Below are 15,894 nucleotides of genomic sequence, written 5' to 3'. Positions count from 1 at the left end.
CACCTCTACAAAATACTTTCGCCATTATTAAGTCTAATCATAAGTATACTATAATCTACATGACTATAGAGACAATTATCACCATCCGATCAATGGATTTATGTTTATTGTGAGTATGGGCCGACCTCTATCTATCTTACTCCGACACGAACTTGGGTGTCAGTTCCCTAAACGTTCCTATGTAGAAAGACAATAGGACTCAATCAAGGCTACTGCCCAAACGGTCTAGTCAAGTAATTGCTATTAAAAAATGGATCTACAAAAGATATGGAAATTTTTTGAAATTTATAAGTAGTATATAAATGGATATCAAATATAAAAATAATAAAATTAACTTAGCTTGGAGATTTCATGCTCCGACTGGAGCATATTGTCCATTTGCTCCTTCAGGCAAAGTTAAGTTAGAAACACTTTTTGGATCACAAATTTTGTATATGTGATCTCTACAACCCATTGAACAACCTTAGAGAAAAAGAAAATTTACTCGCACAGTTCGCACTCTACTTGCCTAAAAATGACATTCCACGATCGAACAAGGTCCATCGAATTTTTTAAAGGAAAGATCTAGACGTTCAAGAACTCAACATCCGATATTTTCTTTAAACAATGGGTTAGTGATGCTTGAATCCATAAATCTTCCCCATAATCTAATATTGCCCAAGGGATTTGTTGTACAATATGCTTAAGTGATAGTAATATTATTATTAATAGTAATGCTATTACTACTGATAATAGTAATACTATTACTAATACTATTACTATTACTATTACTATAATTAGACCATAAGTTCTCTAATATTTTCTCATTACTTCCATCCATATTCTTTTAGGCCTCTCACCCTTTTAGTTGCTGCTTAAATCTATATAATGAATCTAATAATATTAGTAGTTGCTCCTTAATCTATATAATGAATCTCATAATATTAGTCACTTGATAGTTCGATTATTTATGTAACATTTCAATTAAGTGTGTCAGCCTTCAGCAGTTCATCTTTCCATTTTGAAGTATTTATTACCATTATTGTCTCCAACAAAAGATGCTTGCAGGAAACTCGTCAAATGTATTTCGCTTCCATTTTCTACATTAATTAGTTGAATTTCTTTTTTATCATTACATTGAGTATAAGACGTAAGTCTCAAAATACATAATCTCAGAAGAAAATGAACAAATCTTTATTTTTTAATTTTGGAAAATTAGAACTTAGGATCCAAAACACATCCCAATTCACTGTGAATCCGTTTTCAGCTTAGGCCCATTAATTTGGAGCTCTAAACACACCTTCGACCTGAAAATCTTTGAATAGTTGAAATGAATAGTCTTGATATTCATTGCAATCTATACAGATTTGCAAATTTTGGACTACAAATCCACATCCAATATGGATTTTAAGTGGGTAGACTTACTGTTAAGCAATGGTGTAGATTTACTACCGAGGGTTTGGTGGAAAAAATGAAACAATTCAGTATTTCGGCTGATTCGACGGAAGACTTCAGGATTTTTCTAATTCAATATAAATAAATTAGATATCTATATAAAAAATACATATATAAATAACGGAAAAATTTTTTAAAAAAATACAATATTTTTATATAGATATTTCTTGGCATCAACCGAAAAGGCCAAAGTTTCGACCGAATAGGCCTGAAATTAACCCGAATCTAACCAAAGTAGCCCAAAACGGACTGAAATAGCGTACCCAAGACTCGCTTTGCTTCACTTCGGATTCGCCTCACTTCGGGGTAAGAGTGTATGGGGCTTAAATTGAGAGAAAGAGAACATATAAGCATACTTGCTTAGGTTCAAGAGGGAAAATTAGGTTTTAAAGTTGAGAGAGAGAGAGAGATTGGGATTTTCAGATTTGAGCAATGTGAGCCAATGAGTAAGTGAGTGAGAAAAAGGTTTGGGATTTTCATATCTGAGCAATGAAGAACAGCGATTGGGACTTCCAGATTTGAGCAATGAGGAGTGACTTAAGAGTATTAAGAGAAGGGAAACAGAGACGGTGCTTTGGAATATCAAGATTTTGGGTTGGGTTTGGCCAGCCAGAGATCTTTGGGTCTTTGGTTAGAAAGAGAGAGAACATAGGATCTTTGAGATTTGGTCAATTGAAGGTAATATTTTTCGAAGGTAGATGGTCACCTCGAATGCATATTTAGCAAGTTGGAGAATAATAATATATCCAGCAAACCAGTAATATATATGTGTTTCTAATGTTTTACAAATTAAAAGCTGAACCTGTTCTTTGTACAGATTGAAAAGCAAAAACCAGCAACTGTCCTTCAGCTCATCCATGATGAAAATAACACTTCACACACGTTAACGCTTAGTAACATTCAGAAAATAAGCATTAACCAACAATAACGCTTCTTCTTCCCTCTCCCACTGGAAAAAAATGCTACCAGTAATTGTCGAGACGAAACTTAGTAAAATCCATTAATCAGAATGAAATATGGGTTTGCTCTAAAGATTGAACATAACCTTGATAGCATTACCACCTCGAGCACTAGTCTCGAAGGCGTCTTCAACCTCCTTTTCAGAGAACCCAAACCTATGCGTTATCAAAGGCTTCACATCGATCTTTCCACTGCTCAAGAACTCGAGGCAAAGAGGCCATGTGTTTCGGTATCGAAAGACACCAACAACATCCACTTCTCTGGTAATCAAACAATACCAATGTTAAAGTGTTACTTTTCTCTCTAACATTCAAAAAAAAAAAAATCCTTTTTTTCTCTCTCAAGAAAACTGTGCATAAATCATTCTTTGAATCATCCAAGTAACTCAGCAAGTGTAATCAAAACATGTCACTGAGCATATGGACCAAGCACACAACTTTGGTTGGCTTTTCTTAGCTTGATTGGTCATAGTTGTTTAACCCTTCTCAAAGAGATTGGATATTTAGGAACTTTTAGAACCACCGCTCAACCTTTAGCGTAAATCAACTGGGGGGTTTTAGTGGTTTACCTACCAACAATGACTTGGAATATACTAAGGGGGCAGGAATGGTCATCCAGTTTGAGGCTTGCTTATTAATGGATTGGAGAAGTCCCAAAAACCAATAGAGAGAGAGAGAGAGAGACCTTGCAGCAGCAGGAGTCAGGGGCACAGTCATCTCGTTGTGTCCCATTCCCACAAGGCAAACTTTACCGCCAGCACGTGTTGCCTTCAGGGCAGTCGACATAGTTTTGCCAAAGCCAGCACAATCAAATGTTATATCAACTGCACCCTCCATTGCTCTTTCTATTCGGCCTACGTCTTCCTCGACATCCTGTGCAGTAGCAATTCAGTTAATGTAAATCTTTCTACGAAAGCAGTCAACTGAGACATATTTGAAACAGGATCCAAAAAATCTAAGATTACTTAGAAACAAATAGGTGAAAAAAGTCTACTGTAATTTAATAATTATTAATTAGAATGGCCACAGTACAGTTCATGCTATTTCAAGTCATCTACCATACAATGACTGAAGCATTAATAAAATTGAAACAAGTCATTTTGGAACTAAGTTTACAAAAGGAATTAAAGAAATTATACAATTAACCCAAACTTTATGTATTGAGCTTCTTTCTAATCTCTTGCTAAGTTTGCATTGCTAAACTGGAAAACCTGCATGAGATAAAACACAATGTGAGAATTACAAAGCAAGAAGGTCATCCCAGTTGTATGAGGTAATCCAGGAAATTGGATCACCGATAACTCAGTAGCAGTTGCAAGTCTGCTCAACACCCGCCTCAGGCCCTCTTTCTTATTCTACTTCTTATCTGCGCCATTTTCCTCTCTAATAAATTTTTTACCATCTTCAAAAAAAATAAAAGGGGAAAATCATTCAAGTGAAGCTCAGAGATTGCCACCATAAAATGGTTTCTAACAGCTTTAGAATCACAAGCTTTTTTCTCTTATTGTTCTCTTTTAACTATGAGAGTCACAAGGAAGTCATCTTGAAGAACATCATTCCCCAAGTCAAGAAAACACACACGCACACACACAGAGGACACTGGGAATTTTATCATGACTCAAATTGATGGTAAGTACCTGCATATCTGTAGAAACTTTGACAATTTGATGTGCACCAATCGCTTTGGCAAAAGATAATCGTTGGTCATCTACATCCACTATAACAACCTTTGGGGCTCCGAAAGCACGGGCTGCGAGCATTGTAACAAGGCCTATTGGGCCAGCCCCCATTACCAATACATTGGTCTCTGGTCCAGCATTTGCTCGACGACAAGCATGGATACCAACACTAAGGGGCTCACACATTGCACCTTCTTCCAAGCTCACATTTTCAGGCAGCTTAAAACACAGATCAGCAGGATGAACAACCTGCAATAACAAATCCCATAAGGATATATTATTAACCGCTGGTATATGGCACTCAAAACTACATTCTCCGCTGGTTCAAACTGATGGATTCATGGATGTATATTGACTGAAGGTGGGCCCGAAGGGACATTTAACCTTGTATTGTTGACCTCCCTCTGTCAGTGGGAACTGATGGTGGAAACAGCCAAGAGTGCCATATGTCATAGGATGGACGTGTATAGCATAATACCTTTAGAATCCCATAAAGTATTTAGCTCAACAATGGATATGGAAGGCTCAAAAAGGGTAAACTAGCCAACAGTTGATGAGATAAAAGAGGTTCATCCCTCGACCATGACTCATGTGAACTTGGGTAATGTGAACTCATAAACCAAAGTCACCTATCCAACCATGACTAATTCATAACAAACCTAGCCACCCCTTTTTTCTATCTGTTTCAATGTTCATTTATTTTGATGGCAAGAGAAAAACCAAAAAATGGGTCATCAGAAAAGAAAAATACTTGATTTCTTGTTTCAAAATAGGTAGGCAAACCTGATTTGCCAGAGAGCCATGCACTGGAGGTGTTGCAAAAAACTTCATATCAGGGCACAAATTGTAGGATCCCGCTTTGCAGTAGTTGCAGTGCCAACAACTGATTCCAGGCTCCAAAGCTACACGGTCACCAACAACCAGTGTATTCACCTTGCTCCCTACTTCGTCAATTATACCAGCGCACTCATGCCCAATGACCATAGGTTCTTTAACAATAAAATCAGCACACCTCATATTCTGTGAAGAACAATACAAAGGATCACATGAAAATAAAGAAGTAACGCCAGAGATCAAGAACCAATATAGCATACGGTAAAAGGAAATTCATATTAGGAATAAAAAGTTTATGTTAACCTGGAAGTTACCAATCAGCTACTTTTATACTATCATATAAAACAAGAAACCCATTTTTCCATTAATAAACACAAACAAAATCAAGTCCCCAGAAAGCCAAAAAGGAAATAAGGAAAGGGAAAGCGACAGGGGATCCAAAAGATCCTAAAATCAGAGTTTCCTGCTGTGACAAACCTTATAAACACATTTTTCTTGCTAAAATTCAATAATAAGGTTAGATTGGGTGAAGGTACGATTCCCCTAGAAATGTACAAGGAGTTAGTCAAGTAAGTTAAATCAAAGTTGATATCAACAAAACTACACAAGGTCACAACATAGAATCCATTTTCCCTTGAAAGCAAGGAGAACCAGAAACTACAGTGCACAACCAAAGTTCTTGACATGTTGTTTCAATGTTAGATTCATCGCCTAAATTAACCATACTCAAATAACCACAAATGGAGCAAGAAATAACTGCACATTTAACGTAAAGAAAAGAAAACCAGCATCTAACTTAGCCACATTCCTATACACAAAAATGAAAACATTCCTATACACAAAAATGAAAACAGATAATGCTTTCCAAAATAACAAAAACAGGTAACGCCTTCAAGTTTGCATTCAGAGTGACAATTCCTCAGAAACTACTCCAATCTATCACTTGGAATCAGATTTGAGAATCAATATATATGAATCACAGTTTAAAGGTCTAGGCCACAATCAGCCAATGAAAAAAAAAAAAACAGAAACACAATTGCAAGAGAATTCAATCCGCCAAAGGATCTGATTCCTGGAATGACATTCTAAATTTAGGACAATTTTCTCTGAACTTTAATTTTCTAATTATCTCCAATTTTTGGCAAAATTTCAACTTGACTAGAAGTTTGGTTATAATGTGGAAAGAAATGAGAGTGTGATGATCTAGACAACTTAAATTCATCGAAAATGGCATACACATTCTAGCCACATATTTGGTGCATATATATTCTTTTTATTTTTCTCTGGAGCACCTAGACGAGGCATACATCTAAAATTTAGGTCACATCAGACTCTTTCTCTCAAGGATAAAACAGAATTCTAACATGCAACGCTGCCTTTTCATTTTCTGTGGGATTCCATATGGGCCATCAGACCTATAATGCTCCTGTCACACCCCAAGAATTTAAAATACTGATATTCCTGAGATGTGACAGTCAAAACAAAGCAATTTTAGATGTCTTTTTTTTTTTCAAATCTATATAAACTCTGTTCATGACTAATATTAACATATAGATCTAAACGTATATACATCTCTTGACAGGACAAATTTACAATGGCGAATTCTTACAAAGTAACAAAAAAAAGTTTAAGCACAACTACAATATCTTTCAAAGTTGATCCTGACAAGCACTCAATATGAAACCACAGTTATCCTAAAAAAAATGTTTACCATAGTTTGATGAGTTTGGCTACTCAGTAAGTGATCATCATAATCTTAAAAATAATCATGATTGAAAGATATCAATATTTTGAAAAATGAGATCTATTAACAGAAATGCATCAACAGTTTCACTTTAAAAAATGCATAATTAAGTATAATCCGAATAATTGAAATGCATATAACATTTTAACGGTAGTGCATAATTTAAGGGATTTCACAAAATACCCTACTGACGTCCCAAGTAGGTCACCTATATACCCCATCAGCGTCCTGATGGGTCCACTTAATCCCTATCGACGTCCAAAATAAGTCCACTTAATCTCTGCAGGTCTACTTATGCCTCACCGACGTACCGGATGAGTCCAATTAATCCCTACCGATGTACCGGATAGATCCACTTATACCTCACCAGCGAACCGGATGAGCCCACTTGCATACTTAAAGTATTTCTTAATCTCTTTAAACATTCAAAAACAGCAATATCATGTCCTTAACATAGCACTGAAATTATTAATATGAATTTCACTGAAACCATTAATAACAGTCACTTTCAATAACATTTCAAAAATAACCAGTCAAATATTTTGGGCTCAAATTCAAAAAGGTAGCAATTCGTAAAGACATTCTAGCATAATTGCCAATCTAGTATGTATAGAAAAACTCTTATAGAAATCCAAGAATACAGAATTATCACAATTTATGGGATGTCAATTCGCAAATAAACATTTTATAGACAATGCTATAATCAAATGCAAAAATATCAGTTTCAAATAATAAGGCTGTCATTTGCACATAAAACTTATCAAATAAAGATCCCGGATGGAAATATCACTATTTATTAAAACAGACTATTTTTCAAGCAGATGATGTCACTTACTCATAAAACTAATAAAATAAAGATATTGGATAGAAATATCATTATTTTATTGAAAACTGACTATTTTTCAAAAGAATGTGATCACTTACTCCTTAAATTACCCTGATATGTAATTATCATTGCCCTACAAGCATCTACCAAAATATATTATTGTTGCTGGGGACCCCCTCAAGCTTGGCTGGTATTGGCTTAGTAACATTGTCCTCCAAACTCTAATAGGTCTACCATCCAAAAAATCCATAAAGCTCCAACCAAAAGTCCAAACTAATATATAAGATTACCTCACCATTTTCCAACTCCCATCCAGTAAACACGAGAGAGAGTGAGAGAGCGCGTTTGATGAAAGAGAGTCTCAACCCCTGTTAAAACTAAGCCCAATAAGGGTTTTTATGAGAGAGTGAGGCCTTTAAAATTTTTAAGACCCTTTTTAAAGGTCTCTCAACTACATTGACGGGGCTGTTGAGTTAGCCAAGTCAGGTGATGAACCATCAATTTTTAAAACTTTTTTTTTTATTATTATTATTATTATTATTTTTTATATAACGCTCATCCAAGATAGAGAGAGACTTTGTTTAGGAGATAGAGAGAGAGGTACTTTTCATGACACCTCAAGTGAAGTGTCAATAAAATATTAAATGAGAATATAAAATGGGTAATAGATTATAATATAAAATGGGAGATGGCATACTAACCTGCCACGTCAAAAGTAACAAGAAAGAGGGCCAAACACGTTAATTTTGGTAACAAAGCTAACACATTAATTAAAAGGAATAAGATAAGGAGTGGTCTTTTATGGACCACTTTATGTAAATAGTCCACATGGTAGGACTCTCATTCAAAAATTATTTCTTCATGTAAGTATTATATTATATTATATTTTATTTATTTATTTATTTATTTATTTATTATTATTATTATTATTATTATTATTATTATTATTATTGTTTGTATTTATTTCTATCAACATTATTTTTGAGATCCCAAAATTCAGGGTCGTTACAGCTCCATAGCCCCAGGGGCTAATATGAACTCTCTCTCTCTCTCTCTCTCTCTCTCTCTCTAGATATTTAAATATACATGCGTGTGTGAATGTGTTCCAATTTCAAATGAAACATGGTTTATACATTTGCATTTATAGATGTTGGATGCAGTTGCTAACAAGCAATTTTTTACAGAAATCCAGAGCATCTATATACATAGTGAATTACCACAAAAGCATCACAGTGGGCATTAAAGGCAATAAAATACCTTCAAATAGTGCACATCGCTCCCACATATACCCACTGCTTTCATTCTCACTCTGACTTCATGTGGACCTGCACAAAAACAAACACTTACCATAAGCCAAAAGAACCCTAGCAAAATACATGCACTGTCCCTGCAAACTAAAATCAGCAAAAAGAAAATGGAAAGAGAACAACAAGTGAACACATCTCAAAATAACAAAAACCCTAACCTAATCAGACCCAGAAATGGAAAATCTCGAAAGGAAAGATAAAATAGAAAAGAGAAAGGATCCAAAGACAATTCAAATTCGAGATATAAACATCATATCACAATTCACACATAAAAGAGATAGATAGATACAGCTATACAGAGCGAGATAGAGATGGAGAGATATAAACATCATGTCATAATTTACACAATCCAGATAGATAAACAGAGATAAGTGTGTGGAGAGAGATTGAATCAAACTATTAAAGTCCCAATGAAACAGAGACAAAACTCACCAAGAGGAGGGAGCTTGAAAGGCTGAATCTTGAGATTATTAACACCAAGAAGCCAAGCAGCCATGTTCTCAGGTTCCCCTTCTTCTGAAACTCCATGAGACATGGCCCCTTTACCCATGTTCTCTAAATCTATCACTACTCCTATTCCTTCTGCAAAAGCTCTAACCCCTGCTACTATGACTGCTATATAAAAGAGAGGAGCTCGAGCTCGAGCTCTAGCTCTGTAAAAAGAGACTGAGAAGTGGCGTTGTCATTAAAAGGGTGGCAATCTTGTCGTGATCCTCTGAGAAAACGTAGGGATTTTTTGAAGTGTCAGAGAGATACGGCCATGTTTTTCTGATGGACAAGTTGGGATAATCCATATATAATATATAAATTTCAAACGGATATAGACGTAGTGCCCGCTCTCCATAACTTACAGTCCACGTAGACCCTCGGGATCCACGTGGTCCCCGCACTCCTTAACTTACTACACCCTTTTTCTCTCGGAAAAAGTTTTATCTTAAACTTTTGATGCTCAATTATCTTATCATCTCGCCATCTACATGCATGCACATAGACATTGAGTAGAAAATGGATTTCAAGATTTGAAAATAATCCATCTCGTAATGTATTTTTAGACGGTCAATTTCTAAGATTTTAAAGTTTTCATAAATATGCTCGGTCTACACTATTTTTTAAGCTTTAATTTTTATAATTAAATATGAAATATGTTTTAAGGCTATCGCAAAGACTTCCGGTATTAAAATCATATTTTTCGACACTCTTTGAAAGTGTGCTTTACTTTGATTGTTTAAAGCCTCGGCTCAATATAAACCGCAACCTTTTCTCTAAAAGAGTAAGAGAATGTACAGTAAGCTGAAAATAAGGCCAGCACACTTCCAGTCTTCTCTACGATGAAATGGATGAGTTTAGTGTCTATGGACATCTATCCACATTCATTAGGATATAATTTAAGAGTTGCGACTTGTTGGTCCTCCTCATGCAAATCTACTTTTGAAATAGCAAGCACACGTCACAATGTCACTACACGTAGTATCATCATCGTTATCGTTAAAGCTTTTTTTTTTAACTAATTGGAGTCGACTACAAAAATTATGTTGTGTCATTCTACTCTATTAAGGGATTGTACCCTCAGTGAAGCTATAAGTTTCTATATATTTTATTACTACTTCGAACCATGTTTTTTTGGGCCTACCCTTTGAACTAACTTATACCTCTTAAGAAATATCATACTGGATCTGCACCACACATACCCAGCACACTTAAGTCTGCTCTCCCTCATCTATCGTTATTCATAGTTTGACTACATTAAAGAAAGTCAATTAGGGAGTTGATCGAATTTACAGTTCATAAACTTGCTTCCGATTATCATACAAGCCTTAGGGATAGAATGCATGTCGAGTTTCTCGACTCTTGCTCCATTCATATGAGACAGTACACATATGTAGCACTAAGAGAAGTGAAAATATGCACAATACCACTGTGCAATTTCCAAATACCATACCACTATGTGGTTTACAAATACCATAAGCTAAAACAACATGCTAAAAGTAAAATTCGATATATTACAATGCCATGCATTGACACTATTACAAATCCTTGGGCCAAAACCATGGGACAAAACCACTATCTAGACTATTGCAAAATCATAAGTAATAATTACACACTTCTTATTCATCTTTTCTTTGAATATATATGAAAATATATTTCTCCCAACTTGAATATCCCAGCATTTTCGTAATGAAGATATTTCTTCTTAAAAGGATTAAATCATCTAAAACTTCTATTTGGATTAGGTACATAATAACTTTCGTTCAAGATATGCCCATCTGAAATTAATTACAATAACACTTGTTCTCCCAACTGATGCAAGAAATCTGTCGATATTGGGGTATACTCCGAATTCATGTATGGGGCTTCAAGAAACATTTGTCTTATTTTTTGGCAAAATATTTGCTTTCTGTTGGGGTGTAGGGGAGGATTTTTCAGCCATTCATCTTTGGGTATTGCTCGCATCATTTTCATTTATTGAGTAAGAGAATCAGGAAGATACTGTTCTTTTATGCATACTTTCTCAATGGAAAAATAATTTTTTTCTTTTTTCTTACTTTTATAGCTTTTTTGGTTTTCTTATATAAAATCTCGAACATAATTGAAACAACGATTGAATTTTTGGCATTGAAGCTTGTCTTGCATCTTGTTTGAAAACTTCTCTATTTTCTGCAGCACATGTAGTTGCAAGTTGTATCTGGACTTTTGAAATATGGACTACCAAAAAATCAATAGAATCTTTGGCAATTTATAATTAAAATTTTGAGGATGAAAAGCCAATTATGTGCTTTTGCATAATTTCAGCAAAAACTTTTGGATGCTCCAAGTGTTCCTGCATGTCATTAGAGGTGACAAGAAAATAATCTATATAATTAGCATGATTTTTTAATATGTTTTGAAAATAGTTTCCATTCTTCTCTGAAACTATGACAGGGCATTTTTTAGGCCAAAGGGCATCACCATCCATTCATATAGTCCTTTTAGAGCAGAGAAGGTTGTTTTATGAATATCAGCTTCTTCATTATTGAACAGGTGATAGCTTGATTTACAATCAATTTTGGAATTTTCTTTGCCACCCTCTATATCAATTCTTATTTATTCAGAGGCCACTTATATCAATCGTTAGTTGATATATAGGAGTATAATTAACAAACATGCGAGCATTTCCTCTTTTTTCTCTTAGTGATTTCTAACGACAAAAGCGACACATGAATAATTTGATTGTGGTGGCCTGATTAATCCTCTGCTTTCAATTCTTTAACTTGTGATTTTAACTCTTCTTCATCCTCCTTATTACACTTAATTAGTTTGCTCAGAACTGGAATGTTATAAAAGCTCAATAATTCTCTGTCAAATTAGCAAATTGGAACCTACTTCCAAACTCATGCCCTTGATTTATTTTATAAATTCACATTTTCATGCTCCATTTCTAGTTTTTGGGCCTCTTTAATAAATTTTTAACATTGAAGGATTTCCTTGCAATATATTTGTCCTCGTTTTGAAAGATGGGAGCACTCTGGGGACAATTTATTTTCTCATTCTATAATAAGAATTAAATTATCTTTTGAAACTGTATTGGCCAAATCCCACCAAGGGTTACTAAAACAATTTCAGCTTGATATATCTTCTATTGTGTTAAGAAAGTTAACCATAATTATATTTTCTCTAACATTGATAGGATCATTTATGGCAAAAGTCGTTATCCTTCTACCATTCATGACATCAATTATGGACCTTGAGGGTATTTTAAATGCTCTTTCGGTGATTCCTTGGCGCAAACAATTATATTAGCTCTTGTACAATAAAAGAGATTGTATATTATGAGACTATTTATCTTTGATATAAGGAGATCACAAATGTAACTAGATATTAGATACCAAATTGAATGGCTTTGGTATGTGTTAAAAAGTTTGAGGTTTTTTGTTTGAATTTTGAGTCTAGTCAATGACACAATTACAACAACCTGATTTGAATTCAATTTGAAATATGACAGACGAGAGTAATCGTGATCTCTTTTATTAAAAATAAATAGCCTATTTATATATATTTTTGTAAAAAAATGTATTTTAATAGGGCTGTAGCCCTATCAAAACAAGTAAAGCCTCACTTCACAACTCATTGAAAATTGCAATTCAAGCATTAGAAAACCTTTACATCAATCGTCTTGGCTTGAACATTATGGTTTTGAAAAAAAAAAGGGGATTCCAAGCTCTAAAAATAGTGTATATTATAACAAATTATGTAGATCGTCCATTTATCTTTAAAAATAAGTGTTCATAGATCCGCAAGAGTTGTACCATTTTTTGAGTTTCAAAATTTATTGTCGGTGTTGGAAATTGATTTCAGAGTCATCATAGAGATTTCTGTTACCGAAAGTGAGATGAGGTTTTATTTTGTTTTCATACAGCTTAGGTCTTATAAAAGCCTCATCCATCCTTATCCAAAAAGCACATTCCACAATAAAAATCTCTATGATGCCTTTAAAATCAATTCTTCATATGAAAAGCACTTTAGGACAAGATGGACATTCTAGATAATTTGTTATAATATACAATACTTTTAGAGTTTAAAATTCTAGTTTTTTTTTTTACAATCATAATATTGAGGTTGAGATGATCTATATAACATTTTTTCAATGCTTGAATTGTAACTTTCGATGAGTTGATGTGAGGGTTTACTTATGATAGGGCCGTTGCCCTGGAAAAATTTATATAGAGCTTAGGCTCTAAACAATCAAATTAGAGCATACCTCAAAATTTTTACTGGAAGAAGTTGTTTTGATGCCAAAATTTCATCAAATTGATCATCTCGATATCAAGATGCATGAATATGAAAAAAAATGGATTTCAAGTATGAGAAAATAGTATATCTTGTAACACATTTTTGAAATGTCAATTTTCACGATTTTCAAGTTTTCATAATTCTGTTTGATTTACACTATTTTTGAAGCTTTAAATTTTCTTAAATCTGCTCGATTAATATATAATTTAAAGCTATATCAAAATTTTCCAATATTGAAACCATATTTTTCGACAGTATTTGAATGTAGGCTCTAATTTGATGTTTAGAGCCTCGGATTCCAATATAGGAAACGTTAAAATGGGAAAGTCGGTAATGAAATTTCACTGGTGAAGTGCAACTTTTGGGGAAAAATTTACAGCCCTCTCCCATCCCATTCCTCATTCTTACTCGCTCCACTACGAACTGAGGTAAGCTCTAACCCTAACAACTGAGATGGTAGGTTTCCTTATTGCATTAGAGCAAGTTGCAGAGAGAGATGGCACTAATGCTGCAAAGTTGTTGAATGGTTTCAAGAAAAAGGCTCCCGTCAATGCCCCTAAATTCACCATCCGACCTTCTCTTTCTCTAAAAACAAGCAAGGCATTGTTCTTCACGGGAAAATTCCCGGTCTCTCTGCTTACATAATTTTCAGAGAGTCACAGAGCAACTAGATTTTAGTAATTTCAGGGTCTTAATTTTTAAGAAAGTAGGGTTTGGTTTGTGGACTAGGGTTTAAGGTTTTGAGATTTTTATTTTTCAGTTATTTCACTGTGTTTTATTTATTTATTTCAGAGTTTCTGATTTTAGGGCTTGCATGCTGATTTTGGGATTGCATACTGTGAGATTTATTTTTATTTGAATGTATTGCATCTCATGATAAACTAGGATTCAATAGGTGTAAAGATTTCATGTTTATTTTATTATTTTATTATTTTATTATTTTATAATTATTATTATTTATTTATCTCCCCTTGAATTTTCAAGAAAAAAATTGATATTGCTGCCAAAAAAAAAAAGAGAAAAAAAAGAAAATCATATACTTTAAATTCCTTGATACAATTTATGTTTTATATTTTTGGATCTTTTGGTATTGTGAAATTTTATTTTTATTGCTTTATTTTGGATGTAATTTTTGACACTCATGATTTATTGTGCCACTCAATATACGGTGGAGATACTACCTCCGAGCCATCTTTTGGTATTGTGAAATTTTATTTTTATTGCTTTATTTTGGATGTAATTTTTGATACTCATGATTTATTGTGCCACTCAATATACGGTGGAGATACTACCTCCGAGCCGTTTGATTTTTGCGACCACAGCTTTGGGCAGTTGATTAGGATCCAAATAATGGTTCTCATTATTTTTTTCTATTGTTTTTTGTTTATGAGATGTTATATGTATATTTTCTCTGTTGTGCCCAGTAAAGAAACTTCATTGACATGCTTCAATTGGATGAATGAAGTTCCTTTATCCAGTATGGTTGACTAGTCTTCAATCAATGTTATATCCTGCTTTAATTTCCTCGCTTACTGCAATTAGTTTGTAGAATATTGCTATCATGTATATAGAGTGTAGATTCCTTCTTCTTACCATGTGGCCTTTCTCTCTCATTTGTTTGTATTTCATAAGACGACGTTTGTGGTAACCTTTTTGATAGGGATGTATATTTATCTTTTCTGATATACTTCTGTGGTTGCAATTTCAAGTAGTATCTTCCATTCCTAAGTTATATGGGTATAAGATCAAATTTCAATCTCAACTGTACATTTATAAGAAATGCATTAGATAGTTTGCAGCAAGAAAATCTTATTCAAAATATGCATTTTGCACATCAAATCAATGAAATACATAATGAAAAAAACAGGGAGTTTCTAACTTTCTCAATATCAAACAATAGCAACACTGCAGTTTATCAAACAGGGTTCCCAACTTTCAAGCTACCAAGTTTCACTTTCCTCCTAGATTCCAGGAAAATATGCAGCTCGTATTTTCCTAGGGCAACTGCAAAGAAAATTATCAAACGCACCTTGAAAGATTTTGAGCATGCACCGTTTTTTGAATTTGGTAAACATGTTCTTTTGGTAAATTTTTTTCAGGTGTTTTACCAAATAAAATTTGAAAATGTCATTTATAGTCACTCTTGAAACCTTGTTTTATTTTTTCAATTTTAGCCTCATCGTCCGAAAAAACAAGAGACTCATCAACTAGAAATAGAACTTACTGAGCTTTTCTCATCGAATATTTTGATATGATGTTTCACAAACTTCAAGCCCTTTGCCTTTTCTTCATTCAAAACTTGATCTGCCCAAGAATCCATCTTAACTTGCCAGATGATTTATTC

The 15,894-nt window shown here is 34.0% G+C and overlaps 2 protein-coding genes across 9 annotated transcripts in view; one reads left to right on the top strand and one right to left on the bottom strand.

The window, feature by feature from the left end:
• Window positions 1-2,177: 2,177 nt before the first annotated feature.
• Window positions 2,178-9,391, bottom strand: LOC18447785 (GroES-like zinc-binding alcohol dehydrogenase family protein). Its single transcript, XM_011630076.3, has 6 exons — window positions 9,216-9,391; window positions 8,734-8,801; window positions 4,856-5,092; window positions 4,031-4,321; window positions 3,079-3,266; window positions 2,178-2,654 (listed from the first exon to the last, which is right to left on the bottom strand). The coding sequence occupies exons 1-6, from the start codon at window positions 9,331-9,333 to the stop codon at window positions 2,462-2,464; spliced, it is 1,095 nt and encodes a 364-aa protein (XP_011628378.2). The 5' UTR covers window positions 9,334-9,391; the 3' UTR covers window positions 2,178-2,461.
• Window positions 9,392-13,893: 4,502 nt separating this feature from the next.
• LOC18447786 (uncharacterized) overlaps window positions 13,894-15,894 on the top strand; it is a 29,505-nt gene continuing 27,504 nt past the window's right edge. For 7 of the 8 annotated variants that reach the window (XM_088846030.1, XM_020675685.2, XM_088846028.1 and 4 more), the window contains exon 1: window positions 13,894-13,978. The gene's annotated coding sequence lies outside the window, so the exon portion shown is untranslated. Of the gene's footprint in view, window positions 14,007-15,894 lie in introns of all 8 variants that reach the window. The other variant, XM_088846027.1, reaches the window with a different exon arrangement.

This window comes from Amborella trichopoda, chromosome 9 (assembly GCF_054954075.1).
Source record: "Amborella trichopoda isolate Santa Cruz 75 chromosome 9, AtrichopodaSantaCruz75HAP2 v2.0, whole genome shotgun sequence".
Classification (NCBI taxonomy): Eukaryota; Viridiplantae; Streptophyta; class Magnoliopsida; order Amborellales; family Amborellaceae; genus Amborella; species Amborella trichopoda.
The sequence above is the reverse complement of the archived record's forward strand: the minus strand, read 5'-3'. Positions and strand labels throughout refer to the sequence as shown.

Excerpts from the sequence above, each read along its gene's own strand:
- LOC18447785 (XM_011630076.3), bottom strand. The coding sequence starts at position 9,333 with ATGGGTAAAGGGGCCATGTCTCATGGAGTTTCAGAAGAAGGGGAACCT. Across the intron at positions 4,322-4,855 it reads ATGGCTCTCTGGCAAATCAG|GTTGTTCATCCTGCTGATCT; the intron begins GTTTGCCTACCT and ends TTGTTATTGCAG. Across the intron at positions 3,267-4,030 it reads AAGTTTCTACAGATATGCAG|GATGTCGAGGAAGACGTAGG; the intron begins GTACTTACCATC and ends GCTACTGCACAG.